Raw genomic sequence first — 15,751 nt, 5'->3', positions numbered from 1 at the left:
TCCTGCTTGAAACAAGGAAAGGAAAAGGGGGTGGAGGAAGAGGAAGGGAGGAAAAGTAGCACAAAAACGAGGAAACTTTGTTTTGTTTTTAAAAGAATGCCAAACATGCTTTTTGGCATGCTAAAGAGGTTGCACATGAGAGCGACAGTATGGCATAACCAGGCGTGTAATGCAGGCCAGACATGAAGTCAATAAAAGGTATGTGCAAAGACGCTGCAAATTATGGCACAGATTTTCCGTTGCTTTCGGACATTTTTGTGGTATTGAGATTGCATTGATGTTCTAAATCAGCTCATCAGTTCTAGCTGAAGCTGATAGCTGAAATATCACAGCATGCTATTTGAGCCAAAGGATTTTTGCAACACTGGATTCCCAGCAATTATTCCTGATTCCACTCCGTTACACACAAGGCATCTCTGAGATCATTTGCATGCAGCCAACACAGAGTAAACCTACACTGTTAAAGTTAATATTCACAGTATGTTTCCTCCATGGAAACTTTTAAATATTTAAACCGTTTGAGTAGTGTGTGACTATATTTTTCTTCTATGTGTAGGATTAAGTATCTTATGTACATCAAACAACTGCCCTGTGTACTGTAATACCTTGTCTTCTCAACTCAAACTCGGGGTCTAGACCAAGGTATGCTGGCAACTCTCAATCTAATCCACTAATCTATCACGTTTCAGTAACCCAGCACATTTTCCAGCATCTCAACTAGGGCAAGCCTTCTTACACTGCAAGGATTAGCCCAAAAGTCTGTGCCATGAATATACAATGCACATTCTATTGTCAGTGCTTTCATTTACACCTAAAAGTAGCCTACAGTGCAAGAAAACTGCTTAGGCCTACAATACCAAAGAAATTCAAGATAGCAAAGCATCTCTTGGTAAGACTTGTCCTATGTCTAGTCAAGAATGAACCAACCACTAGATGGCAATAAAGACATACTAGCCTACCTTTCTTTTGACTCAGAGCATCTTTATCTTAATAGGCCTATCTTCACAGAAGCTTGGATGACCTTTTGGAAACTGTAGCCACATTAACAGTGAAGGTCTTTACCATAAGGTATTTGTTTTTTATGAATTCAAACATATTTGCCTTGTATGGTCTTTGTATAATCGGATGTTTCCTCTAAGGAGCTATACTTCGTGTTTCACATATCCAAGTGGAGCGGGAAAATAATATTGTTACTATTTGCTTACTGACGCTATTTGACACTATGTGTTAACATTTTGGTCAACTGAGTTTCAACTGACCAAATAACTCATGTATTTTGAAAGTATAGTATTAAAATAGCGGACATCCCATGCGACATGGGCTTGGTATAATAAACTTATTTCCATGCCCATTAGCCAAGATGCCTAGGGCCTACGTGCAGTTGTAGTTGCAGTTGTTGATTGTGATTGTTGTATTGTTGTTATAAAAATATCTGTATGTTTCCTTTTGTCTGTTTAGACTACTGGTAACTTACCTTACTACTGGCTTGCCAAATATTACTGAATTTCTTTTCCCTCTCGACTCCAACCAAAGTGACGCGGTTCAAACCTGACTGGAGGGATTAAGGAGAGGCACATGATGGCTCAACCCGTGATTTCACTGGGAACTCGGGCCAGCCTTAATGAATGAATTTCCTTTTCTCTCTCTCTTGACACTGTGCTCAGGCACAATCTACACATAATGGCATCTCCTCGACTCGAGACATTTTGCTGTCCGAATCGAGATGCTTCAACTGAATTTGTCATCAATTTCCAGCCTCTCTTCTTCGGTGCCATCTGCATAGGTAGCGCTGCTGTCAGTCTCATATTTTCTATCATACAAATTTTACCAAAACGAAGAGGATACCGTCGCCTTGGACAATATCCACTACCAAAACCTGCTTCGTCGTCCAGGATATTATTCATTATCAGCGTGTGTGATATTTTAGGATGCTTAGGTAAGGCCCACTTTCCTTTCCTCCTCATCTCAAACCCAATCTGTGAAAGGGTTCTCTTCTCTGGCACACGTTGCTGGCACAGGTCTAGCGTGGTCTCAGACGACCCTGTATGTTTCAGAAACAACAAAGTAGCCTAGCTATAGTAGACTTAAATAAAATAATAATAATAAAAAACAATAAACCTTCATCTTGAGTTAACATGTAAACGTGGTGTGGTCGGTCTTCATCTGTGAAGTTGCAACAATAGGGCCTAGGCTACTTAAATGATGACGCATCGATAGAAATTATTCGTTGGTCTGGTAAATTATAAAATAAAAAGTAAATAAAAAGTGATAGGCCTATATTCTTTGGCAAAGGAGTGGGCTGTCGTGGCATTTATGATGATAAATTCAAGTTAGTGTGTAGCCTGACAGTGACATGATGTAGGCAACTAAGAATCAGGCCATAGAGTCAGGCTTAGGCTACCGCATCAAAACTCATGCCCTTATGATATGCTATTGCTCTCTGCCCTCCCAGTTTTCTTTCTAAAAGCACCATGAGAATAAAGAGAGATTGTGTTCTGAGGAGAGATATCACATTAGTTTAAAATAGCTTCTTCCATCACTATCCATAGCCTACTCAAGGTAAATTATCTCCACTATAGTGTATGCATGTCTCATTTAACCCAGATACTAAACCTACTAATCATTACATAGACTATACCCTGTAGGTAGCCTACAACTCCATTCGGTGAATTGATTCATGGGTGTGTAGAACACCGAAAGATATTGAGGCTGGAATGGAGGGGAGTCCTACAATGCATCTCCAATGTGGTTATCAGCAGTAAAGCAAAGGTTCTATTACAAATTCTATTAAGGGCTCTCCCGCCTGTTTATGTAAGGGACCTTTTCTTCTTGTTTCTTGTCTGGGATTTGGGATACATTTATTTAATTTAGGTTATTCTATTTAGCAGTGGTTTAATTGCAATACTTTCAGACAATAGAGTTTGACAAAGACAATGTATTAATTAAACCATTTTTGAATCTCCCCAGGGATCATTCTGAGATCATCCATCTGGCTGGGCTTGCCAAACTTTATCAGCCAAATCTCTGTTACCAATAACAGCAATGTGTGGCCAGAGGTGTTCTGTGTGGGCAGTGCGGTGCGTACTCTATACAACCCCCTCATTCACTTTAACATGTAAATCTGATGTTATGTAGAGTAACAGAGAAAATACATTCTATGGCATTATTATGAGGTTGAGAACCAAATTTAACAGTCCACATGTTGAAGTAGGCCATGACATGTAGTGGTGAACCACCCCCTACGGCATGATAACATTGTGATACATTGATAATTGATAGCATCAAGATTCTGCAATACTGCATAATAATAAGAATGCATTGCAATATATCTGTCTATGATCATAGATATTTGACGTACCAATAATGTATTGCTAGCAGAAATATTGCAATGTATCAATGTTTCATCCCACCCTTTAAGGAAAGTGGGAGCTGAAAGCTCTGTTGTTGTGCAGCTCAGAGTAAACTGAGTAAACCTTGCCCCCAGCAGGACGCCACACAGAATAGGGAAAGAGACTTTATTTAGAACAAGACATTCTCTCTATAAGTGAATCACTCTGTTGGTATTTGGTTGTGTGTAACATTTTTGTCCCAGTGCTCCTTAGTGTTATTTTGGGAAACAACTGGTGGGAGATTAAACGTAGATCTACTCCTGCAGCTGAATTCGATTGTAGGACTATTGTAGGATGTCGTCGCCATCACAATGACTCATTTAGAGGAATTTGCTTTGTGTGTTATATAATGGCTCTGTTACTGTGGCCCTGACAGATGTGGATCCAGTTGTTTTTTAGTGCATCGTTTTGGTGGACTTTCTGCTATGCTGTAGACGTGTTCTTGGTGGTGAAAAGGTCTGCAGGTATCAGGTATGCTGCTTCTGCCCTGTGAACCCCCCAATTGGGAGCTCTGCAGACTATTTTAAAATATACTTGCATGTATGTATGTTTTCTGGGTTACATCATGTTGAGCTATCTAACCCATCATGTTGAACTCCCTTTGGCAGCACCATTGTGTTATATCACATGATCACATGGGGCCTGGCTGTGCTGCTGTGTGTGGAGGGGGTAGCCATGCTCTATTACCCCTCGATCTCCAGGTGTGTTACACAAGCAGGCTAGCTCAATAGAACCGTGTCTAACAGATGTGGTGTTATTGGGAGTTTTTATTTGACATGCCTTCCAGTTTAGTATGTCTAAAGCTTAACAATAATATCTAAAAGGTGAACTTGTCAGGAATGTATATTCTGTTGGCTTTTTAAGTTTGTGAGTTGATGTGGGTGTGTTCCTTGCTGTCTCTTCACTCCAGCTGTGAGAATGGCCTTCAGCATGCCATCCCCCACTACATCACCACCTACGCCCCCATGCTGCTGGTCCTTATAGTGAACCCCGTTCTCTTCTCTCGCACTGTGTCAGCTGGTAAGTGTGTCCCTACTGGCTGTAGAATAATCGATTCAATCACATTCATTTTAGTTTAGAATTGTATTTAACCCAGTAACATACTGTTTTTACAACAATATGTGTACTTTATTTCTAGAATCATAGTGTAGTCAACATTAATCATCATTGGGGAAGACCATTGGAAACAATGCATAGCCTACTCTACTTTGACTGTAATCTCCCACCTTAATCAGGACTTTTTATGAAATACTAAAAATTCTATCATGGACAAGAGTTTGATGATCAGCTATTTCTGAGATCAATTCATTCATATCACAGCCCCACCCTGTTTTTCTTTTCACTCTCTCAGACCAAAGTTATTAAATATCACAACAAATTTTATCAGAAACTGGACTACGGCTATTTTAATGAAACTCATAGATGGGAGCGTTGCTATTTAACCAGGTACAAAGTTCATCCATGTCCATCCCTTAGAGCTGACCATGACTTACTTTTGACCCTTTCTTTGCAGTTACGTCCTTATTGAAGGGCCGGCAAGGAATCTACACAGAAAATGAGAGGCGCCTTGGAACAGAGATTAAAATACGCTTTTTCAAAATTATGCTGGTGTTTTTTATATGGTAAGATATCCTTTGGATTTGTAACGTATGTTTAAAATTCAGTGCACATAATTTTTGTCATTTTTTTTCAGGGAAAATGCAGGATTAGCTAATGTATCCTTGAATTTGCTTTTTAAGCTCACTCCAAGGACATTATTCTTATATCTCAAAGCCATATGAAATAATTGATGTCTTTTAACATGTTGCCATAACAAAGCCATGTTTAAATAAAAGCTCTTGTATGAAGAGTGCCATGGATTTTTTTTATCTTTTCCATATCAAAATAGTTCCATGCTGATCTGATGCAATCTGAATGAGTTGCTTTTTACATCAAGTTAAAGCTCTGCACTGAATGGAAACATGGCTGGGCCATCTGCAGAATTACAGACAAATCTTCTCACTATTTCATTTGTCATTCAGACATGATTTTTAATCTTTACATGCATGCATCTCTCATTACAAATACAGAAATATCTGTCAAAACCTAATCTGAGGCTTTGTTGTACTTTTAATAAAAAACAAACTGATATTCCTCACAATAGTGTTCATTTCTTTGATACTTTTTTTTTTCTAAAAGTAAAGGGAACTGTCTTATTTGTTGTCTTCCTGCTTTTTAGCTGGCTGCCCAATCTCATCAACGAGAGCCTGCTCTTTTATCTGGAGATGCAGGAGGACATCGAAGCCAATAACCTGAAAAATATCAGAAATACTGTGCTCATCACATGGTTCATCATGGTGAGTGGAAGCATAGCATCAACACTACTGTGCCATGGTGGAGTTAAAATTGTAAACTTGCAATAATACAAAACCAAACTGAAAATGTGTTTTTACATTTGAATATTCCTTGGTGTTCTCCAGGCCATTTTGAACCCCATGCAAGGCTTTCTCAACACGCTGGCCTTCCATGGCTGGACGGGCTTTGACGTGGATCTGAGCCGACAGCGCCGCAGGGAGCTGGCCTGGGACTCAGCGTCCACCTCTGTGCCCGCGGCAGGGGGCTACAACCCTGTGGTGGGCTCCACGCTCTTTTACGAGGGCCACGTGCAGGAGGCCAAGAAGAGCATGTCCGGCAACGGTCAGCAGCAGCACCCCTCTGACGGCATCAGTGTCCTCTCAGAAGGTAATGGGCTGTGGCAGGGCAGCAAGGGCTCTCCAGTGTATCAGGGCTGGTGACAGACGCAGCACCAGGCCAGATACAGCCGACAAGATCATGAGGGCAGCAAAATGGTTCTTGTTGGACTAGGAGTGTGTGTTTGTCGTGTCTGCATGTTCTGCGTTGTTCCATGATGTGCTTGTCTTTAAGGAACGCGATGGCAGCTCTGACTGCTGTGGTTTGAGTGACTGATGAGGTGAACGGTTCAAAGGTTTACAGTACTTGCTATACGTGTTCAGAAAGAGTCTATTTTACATCTGAGGGGAAATATCGTTCAGGTGCTAGGTGACAATGTAGCTATTTTAATTTCTCCAAAGATTTTTTAGGATATTTTTGTCGTTATTGAGAGATAAGTTTGTACTTTTGAGGAGTAAAATTTGAGCTTTTATCAAATGTTTGTGTGATTTAGGTTTTTGGCCTACTGCAAACTGTAAACTAAATGTTTTATGTATAGTCCTAATTTAAAATTGATGAAATAAGGGTCGATACATTTTGATCTATCATTTTATTCCATCTCCTCACCATAAGACTAGTCCAGAATATATGAAACTCTAAGGGACATTTGTTGTTTCTGGTAGTGATGCTGTGCAAAACCTCAACTTTGTTGTCTTCCTTCTCCCATAAAAAAAATATCAGTAAAATATGTTATGCTGTCTTGTCCAATAAAAAGATCCTCACAAGTCATGTGTTTTCATTTAGTTAATGGATTAACCACTGGGTTAAATTGGAAGTGGAATTAATCACTAACTTTCTTTGTATGACCAGTGCATGTAAAGAAATTGACAATAAAGCCGACTTGACTTGACTAACTTACAATTCTGACATAATATAGTGGTTAATTTTTGTGGTCTTTATTACGCTTGTTGGCAGCAGTCACTGATTTTAACCTACCATCAGTAATTTGTCATAAATACTCTTGAGTAGGGCTGCACAATTTAGGAAAAATATCTAATTGTGATTTTTCTGACAAATATTGCGATTGTGATTTGTGATATGATTTTTGAATGTCAATGAATTGACTCAGTTCAATATTCCAAATATCTGTGCCACCCCTGATTGGTCAACACACCCAGTGCACAGCACCCCTGCCCGACTGTTGCTGAAGCTCACCAATCAGAATTTCTCTGGCCCTCATGCACTAGGAGGATGAAATTAATATAAAAGTCAGAAATGTGACAAAATTATCTATGCACGATTATTTGTAGCTTTTGCGATAATTGGGTAATTGTGTTGGTTCATATTGCAGTTACGGTCTGTGACCGCTGTAGGCACTTTACTTGCCAAAGGGAACATACCATAATTAACATGGTCATTTCCCCCATTTTGTCTTGCTAGGTTCAGAGTCTAGTACAATTGAAATCCACATTTCCAGTGAGCTGCGAGACTATGAGGATGTAGACGCTGATGGAGAGTCGCTGGAGAACTCCACAAAACGCTAGATGGGCCTCAAAGCTGACTCACCTACCAGCCTGTACGCTCTTTGTTGTCTAGGACTCTTCACTTCATTTTAGCAGTTGCTTTACATTCCTCCCGAGTACTCTGGCACTAACATTCCCTTTCAACTACATCTCACTTATTTTTAGATTTTCTTTCAAAGGATCCCACACACACAGACATGCAGTAATCTTAAATATTACATGCCAGTATTTGGACTTAGTCAGGACATTCACCATCACACACTGGACAGTAGAAAATGTGTTTTAGTACTCATCAGATATTATATACAAAAACAAATCATCTCTGGATACAGTGTTCAGTGAGCAATCATGATATTCTATAAAAGATGGCACAACATTGGTAAAAAAACCTTGTTGCTTAGGGTAGTTAATTTTACATGAGAAACTGTTTTCATTGTGAATGTTTTTGTACTTGTTTTATTAAAGATTAATATAAATGACTCATTTCAAAGCTTTTTATTATAAAGAAATGTATTGTATTTCACAGAAAATCGAGTCAACTGTGAGCTGTGCTGAGTAAAGAATCCAGCTGATAAAGAAACAGGAACACGGTGTGTTCTAATATCAAAATAAAGTGATTTATTTGAAACATCGAATGTGACTTCATTTTCATCTTGGAAACAGATGCCCTCCCCCTAGACTGGGGAGAGGTGTAGCCATCACAGCACTTGCTTAGCTCCAGGTCTCTCAGCGTGCCCAGTTGGCAACCAACCACAATTCCATTCTCAGTCTGACACAGACAATAACAGCTCTTGGCAAGGAATGAAATCAGAAAAAAAGTGAACCATCAACCAATGTCGGTATGTTGTGTTAAAAAATGCCATAAAACAATGGTCTTCCTCTTTTAGCAGAAAAATGAAAACAAAGGCTGACCCTTCTGTCTGAAAAAGTGCACTTCACATTTCTTCTAAATAAACTTGCTGCACTGAACCAAAAGAGGGACCCCCAAAAAACAAGACTGGTACAGTATGTGAAAAATGTGGTTTCTTAGTCAAGACACAGAATCCTGTGTTATAAAAATCCAAAAAATCACAATCAAATGCACAATACAAAAATTAAAGCTAGACTCATTGCATGCATTTCAGCAAGGTCAATTCTGGTTCCAGCTGGTGTTTTGCCTTTTTCTCATATCTGTGTTTTGGGAGGATACATCCACCATAGCTCTCAGAAACCATGGTCAAATTACCAAGACTAACCCATTATAGCTACAGCAGGACTTTTGCTTGACTGGCAAGAGGCTGTTTATCGTCCAGTCCAGAATGTCCACCTGGTGTGGGGTGGAAGAGGGCCGGGGACAGATGGAGAAGCTCAGAGCGCAGACCTCAGCAGCGTGATGAGTCTCTCACCAGGCTGTTATTTTGCACCTCGCTGACTAGGCAGCACCAGGACCATGGGGCCCCTTAAAAAAGAAAAAAAAAAGAAAAAAAAAAAAAAAAAAAAAAAAACACTTTCCTAGCGCCCTTTAAAGATGCACAAGTTCACTAAAGCATGACCCATTACAGGTGGGGGCCGCATGTGCTGCTCACACATCCCCATCACACAGACAGCGCAGGGGATGTGATCATAGAACACGTGTAGAATGGAACTTAAAGGAATGGCATGTTTAACATGCTTCAGATGAAAACGAGCAAAGCAAGAATCCAAGGAAAGTAAACAAGCCATGAGCTTCTGGAGCATTACATTTGAGTGGACTGTACATACGCATATATACACAGTATATAAATCTGTGTACTTACCTATTTTACATATGTTTACATTCATTACATTTACATCCAGTGGGGACAACGTACATAATATGAACCCCCTCAACTAGCTGTCCGCAGATGCCCATGGAGGTCTTAGTCAACCAAGGGAATAAAACGTATTGATAAAACCTTTAGCCTCAGCAGATTCAATTCTTCAAAGACACGGTCAGACTGGATACAGCACATTATCATCATCAAAATATATTTTTCCCGACCTCCACAACTCAACTCTAGTAAATTGATTGAGTAGCATTTAGTTATGCCCATCCCACTGCATGAAGGAGAGCGCTCCTTAACAAGAGAAAGAAAAGACATTAACATTGTGTGAGAAGGCCAGTGCTGACACTACCCCTCCACTTCTTAACAGTTAGAATAGTGCATGCTGAGACCGACTACAGTCTCTCCCAACACCAGCACATAAAAGCACTGGCCAGCCCCGACTCATCTGTCTCTTAACTCTAATCCCCTTGATGATCGTTCTGACCGCAGTCCCAGTTTCCCCGTCCAAATCTGTATCTTTGCGCTTGAAGTTTTTCCCCCTCGGATACAGCCAGCCAGTGGATGATATCCAGCCCAGTGGCAGGGTTTCTGCGCAGCTCTTCCACACACCCTCCCATCTGAGACAGCAGTGTTTCACAGCTGACCATGACGCTCTGGGAACGGAACCAATGACATATTCAGGGGCAGTCCGGCCATTTCTTTTGGTTTTTGTCTGAGACAGGCATTCATTTCTCTCATATTTATATTTTTCAAATGTTCCGTCCTCATCCGGCACAACCCCCTTAGTCCGCATGATGTTCCTGCCTCCTGTCCAATCAGACCCTCCAGTCAGCCACTCAAATACAGAGAGGGCATGGTTGCTGATGCCCCAACCATCCTCAACTCAGAAAGGCATCAAGCCACAGGTGTTCAGTGTCCCATATTGTCCACGTGTGCGACTACTTTCGAAGATCAATAACACACACCTGTACAAAGACAAAAAGAGCAAGTAATTTAAAGACCTCGCAAAATAGTTCAGAAGAAGATACACAAAATGTATCATCATCACCATACAACTGAACCAGACTGTGACTTACGGAGCCATCTGAAGCACTTGCTCCAACTTTGTCTCCTGTGCTGTTCCAGCAAACTTCAAAGATGCCTCCTGTTCCCCTGTAGCTGTGCACCAGTGCACCACTCTGGGAAGACAAAATCAGTCAGGTCAACGTGATTCAGCTAGCAGTGGCCTGCAGTTATACAACATTCGAGTCACCAGGATTTGTCTCAGGACTTGACCACTCACCATGGTGTTCCAAATATGGACGCATTTGTCAAAGGAGCCGCTGGCCAAGTACTTCCCATCTGGGCTGAAGGCCACGCTGTAGACAGGCTCCTGATGTTTGGTCAGAGTGTGGATGCAGTTCCCCCTCTCTACATCCCACAGACGCACAGTGGAGTCAAACGACGCACTGCAGGGAGAAAAGACAAGGATGAGCGTTAAGGGCCTCTGGTATGATGGGACATTAGATTTTATATAGTACATCAGACTTTCAAGATAATTACACATAACCCATACATGCACCCATTTTATTTAAGTAGCAAAGTTAAGTTTGAAGATTAAAAAGGCGTTAGAGCATGATACACTTGTGACAGGATGATAAAGGCATTTATAGCACTGGTGTTAATTGCAATACTGGTGTTAAATCATATGAGAATTCAGACAGCTTTTTCCATCATACCGCTAACATGAGGTGAGCCAAATGTATTCTGGGCTCCTTTACTCAAGAGAATGTTGGAAGGAGTGGGCTGGAATTATGTTCAAGGGATATTGAATAGATGATAGCCAGTGAGCTTTTCAAGGGGCAGCGACTGGGTGTGAGGTTGTTAGTAGAGTAATTAGTCTTGTGGTTAGCAGAGAACCCTTGAGAGATCAAGGGCCACAGTGACTGTCTACAGGGGGGAGAATATCAAGTCTTGTCTGGGGCGTTTTTATTTCTGATTCAGTTCTGCGGCTGTATTGGGAGTGATCACATGCTGAGGAGCATGGTATCCAACATACTGTAAATCAAAGTAAGAAACGATGCACTCTAGAAAGTCATCCCCTCATCTAGTCCTATGCAGAGCCAAGCCTTTAGGTCCTCTAGCCTCTTCTCTGCACATGTGATGCATCACCTGGCCAGCATGATGTTGGAGTTGGGGTTATTGGTGCCAGGGCCCGTGGGGCTCCATTTGATGGTGTAGATCTCCTTGCTGTGAGCTTGGAGGTCGTGAACACAGGAGTCCTGCTTCATACTCCAGATCTGAAAGAGGAAGATATATAGGTCAGAAGGATGGTCAGATTTTGCCATTTCAGTTTGGCTCTCAGTGTTGCATTTGACAGTTACAGCTGGACAGGCTGGGAAATTGAGTAGGACTTTCTGGTGCAGTCCAAGTTTAGGCCTTATTGAGGTGGCCAGAGTTACTGGCAACTGTGAATCCGATAGAGTGGCCATGACCTCTTATGTTCAATCTTTATATGCTACCTTTGGGCCCGAATTCTACACATCATTGATCACCACAGTTATGCAGATGATACAGATATACTGTACCTGTTTCACTCATCAGATGGCACCAGCCTGAGACTCACTCTGTCAATGTTTTGATATGTAGCTGATCCAAACTTTTACTAGGTATTTACACGAACATTTTGTTTCAATTATTCTATATTATGTTCTTAATGATATTTACTTACTTTTAATAATTTCTTTATGTTTTCTTGATCTGTTCTTTTGGCTTTTAAATGTATATTGTACACATTGAGTTATCTGTGTGAAGCATGCTAAAAATATGAAATTCCCTTGCCATACAATTTCATATTGTTGCATATTTGTCTATGTGCATATTTCTTGACCTACTGCCTCCATCTTACCTTCAAAGTCATGTCATCAGAGCAGGAGGCCAGTAACATCCCTGATGGGTCCCATTTAATGGCATTAACTTCATTCTGAAACACAGACCAGCCAACTTTATAGAAACTATAGAGCTGTTTCCCCTTTACTGGACTGCAGTGCAAAGGAAATGACTGAATCAGAATAAATTGCATCTCCACATAGGGAGCAACAATGGTGTTCTGCTTACCGTATGTCCCTGGAAGGTCTTCAGTGGTCGATCACTGCCCAGTCGGCATACATGGATGCACATATCTGTGCTGCACGATGCAAACGTTGTGTTATTCTGCCAGTCCACATCCAGTGCTGGTGCTAGAGGATGGAAGTATTAAGGCTTGTTAAATAAATTAAACATTTATTATAAAAAAGGTGTTCATTTCCATTTCTGCTGTTCCAATGGCTGAATGAGACAGGGGGGCTGGAAACGGCTGTCGTGTCTAGTCTGCTGTAGTACTGACCTGAGTGGAAAGGGAACTGCTGCTTAGCTTCACCCGTGTGTGCGTCCCAGATGATTGTCGTCTGTGGGGGAAATGCACACACATCATTATCTGGTTTGCTGCTTGTGAGGTTACAACAGGACACAAAACAGAAGTGCTGGCATTTGGATGGTCTACAAATCCCTGTAAACATTTGATTTGACTTTCAAGATGCTGGAATTCATCCCAGACAAGATTTTGTACCTTATCAACTCCAGCACTGAGGATGCAGTTCCCCTTCTTGTTCCATTTCAGTGCAAATATAGGCCCTTTATGCTGCCCCAAGGTGCTTGCTAGATTTCCTGTGGAGAATTTTCAATTTGTTTAAACTTCTGGCATTTACACATATTCAAGTACCGGTATATCCAAGTGCTCTGTGGTCCTGATGTTAAAGAATTTGAACATACCATCTTTTCTCCAAATTCTTGCAAAGCCGTCATAGGATCCAGTTGCCAGCAGAGTTCCATCACTCTATGTAGAAGATATAAAATTACCTGGCTGTTCTGTATATTTACAGGGAAAACATGTGAATATGACCTCAAAACACTTATGATGTGGTACAGGCTGTCAGATCAAAGATATTTTCCACAGCAGCCCCAGTGACATTCTAGCAGTCACACTCACATTCCAATCCAGAGAAGTGACGTCCTTATTGCTTGGGACATCCTGACCTCCCTCTCGGATGCAGTGCCTGAGTACCAGCTGTGTGGAGCTGCTGCTGTTGTTCTCATTCAGGTTCCATATCCTCGCCGTGGAGTCTCCCGACCTACAGCAACAAGCCCAAATCAAGACAGCTACGGTTAGAGCAAATGTGCTCAAACAGACAGACAGACAGACAGACAGATAAATAGATACTTTATTGATCCCCAAGGGGAAATTCAAGAAAGTGAAGAACACAAGTGTTTGTGTGTGTTTGTCTGGCCAGGGAGGTGGAGAAGTGAGCAGTCAGTCTCCAACTCCCAAACTTGCCCGTGCTGCTGTGGCCCGGTGACCTAGACACGTGACTCACCCTGAGGCCAGCAGGTCGCTGACTGGGTTCCAGGCGCAGATGAACACCTCAGACTCGTGGCCCCTCAGCACCGTGGCCTTGCTGGCGGGGATCTCCACCTCCCCATCGATCTCCATGGGCTCCGAGTGGTTATCTGCCAACACACAGCCAGCCCTCACTTACTAAAGGCTCGTTGGGCCGCCTCTCACCAGCCCTCACTTACTAAAGGCTCGTTGGGCCGCCTCTCACCAGTGTTTCTAAGCCTTCATATCATTTCTCAAAATTCTGACCATGTTACAAAAATGATCTGCTATGCGGACGTCCACTCCCTGTCCAGCTCTGAGAAATCCCATAGCATGGTCTGTTCAAATAGCGCTGATTCTAGGCTGCTGCCCAACTGCTCGCAGCCAAGGCCATCAAGGTGAACAAAAGACATCTCACATTCCCACCACCCAGACTCAACAGAAACCACAAGCCTTTTAAGGACATAGAGTACTGATACTGAAAGCCCACAGCGCCTCCCAGTCGCCCAGGTGGCAGATGTCCTTGTCCTTACTCAAGTTGTGGGTGCCATTCTCGTCCCCGTTGACCACCTCTCCGTTCTCTGGTGGTTTCTGCTGGATGCTGCCGCTGGTGGCTGCAGCGGGTCCAGCCGCCTGCTGCTGGACTGACAGCTTCTCCCTGAAGGCTTGCTGCCGCGTCTGCACGACGTCCGGCATCACCGCATCAATCAGAGATAGCGACTCGATAGGCCGTCCGTCAAAGACTGTACCATCCTGCACAGACAGAACCCAAATGTGTGTTCAAAACAACAAAATAATCAAACTACTACACAACCTCTTCAAAAAGATACTTTCATTTGATTGTTTTATGTATTACTAGTATCCCTGTGTTCAACTTAAAAATATAAGAACTGGCTTATTAGATTTATGTTTTATTAATCGTTAATACTGAAGTACCCATTGCAAGTTTCTTCCTTACTGAATTACAGTGTGTATATGTTTATTGTTATTATTCTGTTCTGTAAATACTACACCCCAATTCTATTAGGGTGTAGTATTTTTATGCTATTTGATTTTACTATAAACTGTTTATTTTCATGTTAAATTAATGTTTATTGATGTCATTGTAAGTTATTTTGGACAAAAGCATCTGCTACCATAATCAGCATAAGTGTTCATATAGACAGGCTGAGAGCTCTCTTTTAACAACCGTAACATACCAGTTTACTGAAATAAGATCTCAGTGGAGAGCAGTGTTAGACTTAAAAGCACGCCTGCAGTCCTCACCTCATTGATGCTGATCTCAGCCTCCACATACTGGAGGCCTTTCTGCAGGACCGAGATGAGGGCAGCAGGAGGCACTAGTGTTCCATTGATGTTGGACTGGCTGATGTGGCTCTCAATGCCAAAGGTGAATGCTGAGTGGGAGAAACCTGTGACCAAGCCACAACAGACCATTTATACAGGCTCGTTTATGTTACCACAAATGGAGGGCTCGCTACTACAGTGAAAAGGGTTACAAGTCTGCACTAACTGGGGACATTAAAAGCATCATGCTGTGCTCTTTCGTCTGCAACACCAGCTCAAAGTGTAAATAAACAAAACACGCAGCATATTCAAGACATGACCACAGAGCTATTTCGGTTTGGTGCGGTCAGAGTAGTCTTGATACTAAAGAAATAATCTAAAGGCTATGAGTGAGTGAGTGTGTGAGAGAGTGAGAGAGAGAGAGACACCAGACCTTCAAAACTTTAAGGATCTAAGTCTAAGAATAATATTAGGCGAGGAACAAAAGAGCGCAAGAGTCACAGCAAGATATATAGATGCTTGGGAGTCACTTCATCAGTGAAGCACACAAAAACTAAAATACACACACACTGCCGTTGCAGTAATGTATGATGTTTTGTTTTATGTCTTTACACACTACTACATACATAAAATAAATAAATAAATATATATATAGAGAGAGAGAGAGAGAGAGAGAGAGAGAGAGAGAGAGAGAGAGAGAGAGAGAGAGAGAGAGAGAGAGAGAGA

At 41.7% G+C, this 15,751-nt stretch overlaps 2 protein-coding genes across 5 annotated transcripts in view; one reads left to right on the top strand and one right to left on the bottom strand.

Moving 5' to 3' along the window:
* The first annotated feature begins 68 nt into the window (after positions 1-68).
* gpr143 (G protein-coupled receptor 143) lies at positions 69-8,189 on the top strand. Of its 3 annotated transcripts, XM_048239217.1 has the most exons (13): positions 69-198; positions 557-642; positions 995-1,068; positions 1,459-1,936; positions 2,968-3,077; positions 3,766-3,860; positions 3,998-4,090; positions 4,300-4,409; positions 4,903-5,011; positions 5,608-5,725; positions 5,849-6,110; positions 7,479-7,614; positions 8,088-8,189. In XM_048239217.1, exons 4-12 carry the CDS (start codon positions 1,681-1,683, stop codon positions 7,580-7,582), a joined length of 1,257 nt encoding a protein of 418 aa, XP_048095174.1. In that variant the 5' UTR covers positions 69-198; positions 557-642; positions 995-1,068; positions 1,459-1,680; the 3' UTR covers positions 7,583-7,614; positions 8,088-8,189. The 3 variants fall into 3 exon arrangements, with proteins under 3 accessions (XP_048095174.1, XP_048095172.1, XP_048095173.1); XM_048239215.1 differs by having other exon boundaries at positions 7,479-8,189; XM_048239216.1 differs by lacking the exon at positions 557-642 and having other exon boundaries at positions 7,479-8,189.
* The window catches only part of tbl1x (transducin beta like 1 X-linked), a 25,073-nt gene continuing 17,478 nt past the window's right edge, over positions 8,157-15,751 (bottom strand). For both annotated transcript variants that reach the window (XM_048239213.1, XM_048239214.1), the window contains 13 exons: positions 15,005-15,150; positions 14,272-14,491; positions 13,737-13,869; positions 13,352-13,493; positions 13,135-13,198; positions 12,932-13,029; positions 12,710-12,770; positions 12,442-12,563; positions 12,233-12,307; positions 11,497-11,624; positions 10,628-10,793; positions 10,422-10,523; positions 8,157-10,310 (listed from right to left, as the gene is read on the bottom strand). In XM_048239213.1, coding sequence (XP_048095170.1) covers positions 10,284-10,310; positions 10,422-10,523; positions 10,628-10,793; positions 11,497-11,624; positions 12,233-12,307; positions 12,442-12,563; positions 12,710-12,770; positions 12,932-13,029; positions 13,135-13,198; positions 13,352-13,493; positions 13,737-13,869; positions 14,272-14,491; positions 15,005-15,150 — 1,484 coding nt within the window. In that variant the 3' untranslated portion in view covers positions 8,157-10,283. The remainder of the gene's footprint in view (positions 10,311-10,421; positions 10,524-10,627; positions 10,794-11,496; positions 11,625-12,232; positions 12,308-12,441; positions 12,564-12,709; positions 12,771-12,931; positions 13,030-13,134; positions 13,199-13,351; positions 13,494-13,736; positions 13,870-14,271; positions 14,492-15,004; positions 15,151-15,751) is intronic.

The sequence above is a fragment of the Alosa alosa genome, chromosome 3, assembly GCF_017589495.1.
Source record: "Alosa alosa isolate M-15738 ecotype Scorff River chromosome 3, AALO_Geno_1.1, whole genome shotgun sequence".
NCBI classification, from domain to species: Eukaryota; Metazoa; Chordata; class Actinopteri; order Clupeiformes; family Clupeidae; genus Alosa; species Alosa alosa.
The sequence above is the reverse complement of the archived record's forward strand: the minus strand, read 5'-3'. Positions and strand labels throughout refer to the sequence as shown.